The 3,863-nt window shown below is 35.1% G+C and overlaps 1 protein-coding gene across 1 annotated transcript; it reads right to left on the bottom strand.

Annotated features, from left to right (window-relative positions):
• Positions 1-985: 985 nt before the first annotated feature.
• Positions 986-3,225, bottom strand: LOC111910222 (uncharacterized). Its single transcript, XM_023906013.3, has 2 exons — positions 2,837-3,225; positions 986-2,206 (listed from the first exon to the last, which is right to left on the bottom strand). The coding sequence occupies exon 2, from the start codon at positions 2,183-2,185 to the stop codon at positions 1,217-1,219; it is 969 nt and encodes a 322-aa protein (XP_023761781.1). The 5' UTR covers positions 2,186-2,206; positions 2,837-3,225; the 3' UTR covers positions 986-1,216.
• Positions 3,226-3,863: the final 638 nt, after the last annotated feature.

Here is a 3,863-nt window from a genome sequence, read left to right as displayed (position 1 = left end):
TTACTTGTGGTTCTATTGTTAGCATCATATTTTTTTAATCCCCCTCTTTTTATTCACTTTTGTTTGCAGCACTTTCTATTTGCTAATGCCTCGTTCCCGAGTTTAACAAAAAAAAAAGAAGAGAAGAGAAAAGAAAGTCACAAGAGAAAAGAAGAGAAAGGAAAGGAAAACAAAATTTTCTTTTGTGTTCCCGAGTTGGAGAGAAGTGGAAGGAAAATGAATCATTTTGTTCTTTCCTTCCAAATCCTCCCAAATCGGAAGGAAAGTTAGGAGGGAAAGTGATCATCTCATTTCCTTCCACTTCTCTCCTTTAATGAAACTTGGGAACACAAATTTCTTTAATTTTCTTCTCATTTCCACTCATTTCTTTTCCTTTCTCTCGTTAAGTTGAACTCGGGAACGGGGTGTAAAAGTCTCCTATGGAAACTTCTCTACCCTTCCAAGGGAGGTAAGACTATTTACATCTAACCTCTCCCTTACCGCATATTGGTTTACCTCATGTGATTTGGGGATTATTGTTATACCAGAAAAACCAAATTGATCTATATCAATCTTGTTTCGATTCAAATTGGTTCATGATTTGGTCCGATTTTGTTCAAACCCCAACAAACTTGTCATTTTTTCCAATTTTCAAACTAGAAATGATGATATTTAGATTTATATTTTTCAGATAAAATCAAAACAAAGAAGGTACTCGGTCTATAATCCAACTCATTTAGATTTATATTTGGAACACTTTAATTTTCATCTATACACTTAATTTCATTTCACATCAATCATCAACTAACTAAATAATAGTGTACTGAAACAATAGTCCAGTTCAAACTCAAATTATTTAACAAGACTGTTTTTGTTACACAAGACATAAAGTGACATGAATGAATAAGTTTTTAAAAACTATTTTTCATGACAAGATTCACATCTTTTGCATTGTTAGATGCATATTAATAGTCAGTATAGTTCACCAACAAGAAAAAGGAAGAAAGAAAACAAAAGGACAAAGTTTCATCACTTTCCAGAAAGCAAAAGAAAAATCAATCCATAAACTACTACCACTTCTACAGATCATGAAGTAAATCAGAAATACATATATAATAGACAGCAAAAGTAATAAATAAAAAACAGATAATCAAAATACCATCTTTTTTTTTTAATCTTTTTTTGAAATTGTACCTGATCCCAAAATAAGTACTATGAGAAACTAATAGCAAGCATTTTAAGGAAGATTCGAGTCAATGTCAAGAAAATCAACCCAAGGAGTCATCATCCGAGCCTGTTGAGTATCCGAACTTTGATTTGACCGATTTGCCCTTTGTCTTCCATTTCTAATGCTTCTTCTTCTAGTAGTAGTCAAACCAATCTCCCTTGACCTGTTTTGACCTCCTCCTCTTGACCTAATCTCTGGCTCATGTGAAGAAGCTAAAAACCCAAACATATTCTCCCAATCATCCATCACCATATTCCCATCAACTTCCGGAAAAATATTATCAAATTCTGTTTCAAAATTAGTCAAAAAGCTCATAAAATCCAAATCAATATCCCACATTGGACTCGCGAGTTCACTCAAACCTTCCAAAACTTGATCAATTGGCTCTTCATTATCATCAAACTCAAATTGCATATTGAAAATGTCTTGATGTTCCATATCTTCCCTTAAAATCCTCCATTCAAGTTCCTTATCAGGGTCCACTTCTGTGGGTCGCACACACGGGTGATCACGCCTCGCGTGTTTCCTCAACTCTGAATAGTTTCCAGTGAAATCACAGGTTCCTGATGAACAAGTTCTTGTTTTTTTGTTCATGAAATGGCGTGCAGGGTCCACTACAATCCAACCATTGATTTGACCTCTGCATAGAGGGCAAACAAGCTTTGTTTGTTGTTGTTGTAAGGAATTAGGGTTCATGTTCATGGTTGACTTTCGAAACTGGTCAAAGCAGTTTGAGTGGCGTGAGCTTGTGTCACACATGTATGGGCGACATCCTTTTTCACGAGAAGAACAAAGAAGAAGGACTGCATTGTGAGGGTGATCTATGCAAATAGGGCATCTAGCTTCTTCCCATTCTTTCTCGTTTCCAATTGGTGGAGAGGGGGATTTGGATTTTGTTTTATCAGCTTTCTTGTAGCAAGGTGGATATGGTGATGCCCTAAACCTATCGAGAGATGAAGATCTTCGATCCTTGGGCATCTTGAAAGCTTCTTGGAGTTTCTGGTTATGAAGAATGGAGAGAGAAAAAAATGTAAGTACTTGATCTGATCAGCTGATTATATGATTTTGGTTATATAAAAAGATCATAAACTCATTGGGAATGGTATCGGATTCCAGTTCTTTTCTTTTATGAAAAAAGTAATGATTGCAAAACAAATCCATGCGCACAAATTAGATGGCGATAATTGCACATCAGAATCAGCCGTACAATATGGTAACTTATGTAATTCCAACTGAAGGTATTTGAAGCATGGAATTTAAGGTTCGAATTTGGGATTTTTGAGCTTATTAAGTTGAAATTTTGAGCCGATTTCGCTTAAATTCCAACTCAACGCCGTGGAAACAGAGTCGCAAAACATAAGATTAGGGTTTCATAAACCAAAAACCTAGTTAAATGATTGTTCAAGCGTATCAGAAAAACACCTTTATAATCATATTTAATATTTTTGAATTTTGAACTTTTAGCACGCCAAGACAAAACTTAATCATAGATCAACGGATCATGTCAGAGAGAATCTAAACATCAAGAAACAAAACCTAATTAAGACGAATGCGATGTATTTGAGTAATTAAAATATTTCAAACACTGATCGGCGTTTAATTGATGAAGGTAGGCAGCAGAAATCAAACCTGGCTGCTAATCGAGGAACCGAATTTGGTGATTTGGTGAAGAAGTTTCTAGTTTTTGCAGCCTCGTGGACTCCTTACAGTGCGTATGTGACATGAATGAACTGTATTTGTTTGGGAAGAGAAGGGTGTTCGGTGTGAATTTACTATAATAACCGTATAGAAAAGTATGCCGCCCCGTCAGCCACGCCTTTTTGGGGCGGTCAATATCGTCAATCGTCATCATCACTCATCCATTCACATTTTGGGCTGTTCGTGTCTTAAAGGCTAAACCTATGGCCCAAACCATAATGCATATTAACCTTACTAGGGTGTTGTATGTTTGCCGTCATATTTTTGCCTATATAATAAGCTAATAGAAAACATACAAAGGTTGTAAAATATAATTTATAAAAAAAAAAACTAAAAACCATAAAAAAATAAGATGTAAAAGTATTACAAAGGGTTGATCACCTAGGAATGTAACAAACGTTGGTGTTGTCCGTATTTAGATAATCATGTTTTTTTTTCGTACATGTTTGATCATTAAAGTTGTTTGACTGTTCAAAATAGGGATGTGCATTTTGACTGATTATATTCGAACCGAAACGGAAACCAAACCGGGCCGACCCGAATTAGGACTTAATAAGTTATTTGGGTCGGTTCTTGGGTATCTATTTTAGCCAAATTCAGTTCTCGGGTTATTCTGTCCGGTTGACCCGAATAAAGGTTTAATCGGGCTAAAAGGACCAACCTTGAAATTGATGAATTTTGCTAATTAGTTACTACTATCTGTTATCGATTGAAACTTGTTTTAAGGTTTGAATCAAGCATAACAAATAGATACTACGTCGTTGTCTTTAATTTCACGTGAGCTCCCGTTTCTACCTTAACCATTTTTTTTTGCCAACCCACTGAACTTTTTTACATGTTTAAGCTACGGAATTTCAAATGCTAGTTTCATTATGAACGAAAATTGAAATGAATTTATAAACAAAAAGTGTAACAAAAACTAGTTTCAGTCGATTATTAGTAGTTGTTCAAGTTCCAA

Source organism: Lactuca sativa, chromosome 5 (assembly GCF_002870075.4).
Source record: "Lactuca sativa cultivar Salinas chromosome 5, Lsat_Salinas_v11, whole genome shotgun sequence".
In the NCBI taxonomy this organism is placed as follows: Eukaryota; Viridiplantae; Streptophyta; class Magnoliopsida; order Asterales; family Asteraceae; genus Lactuca; species Lactuca sativa.
This window is presented reverse-complemented; position numbering and strand designations above follow the sequence as displayed.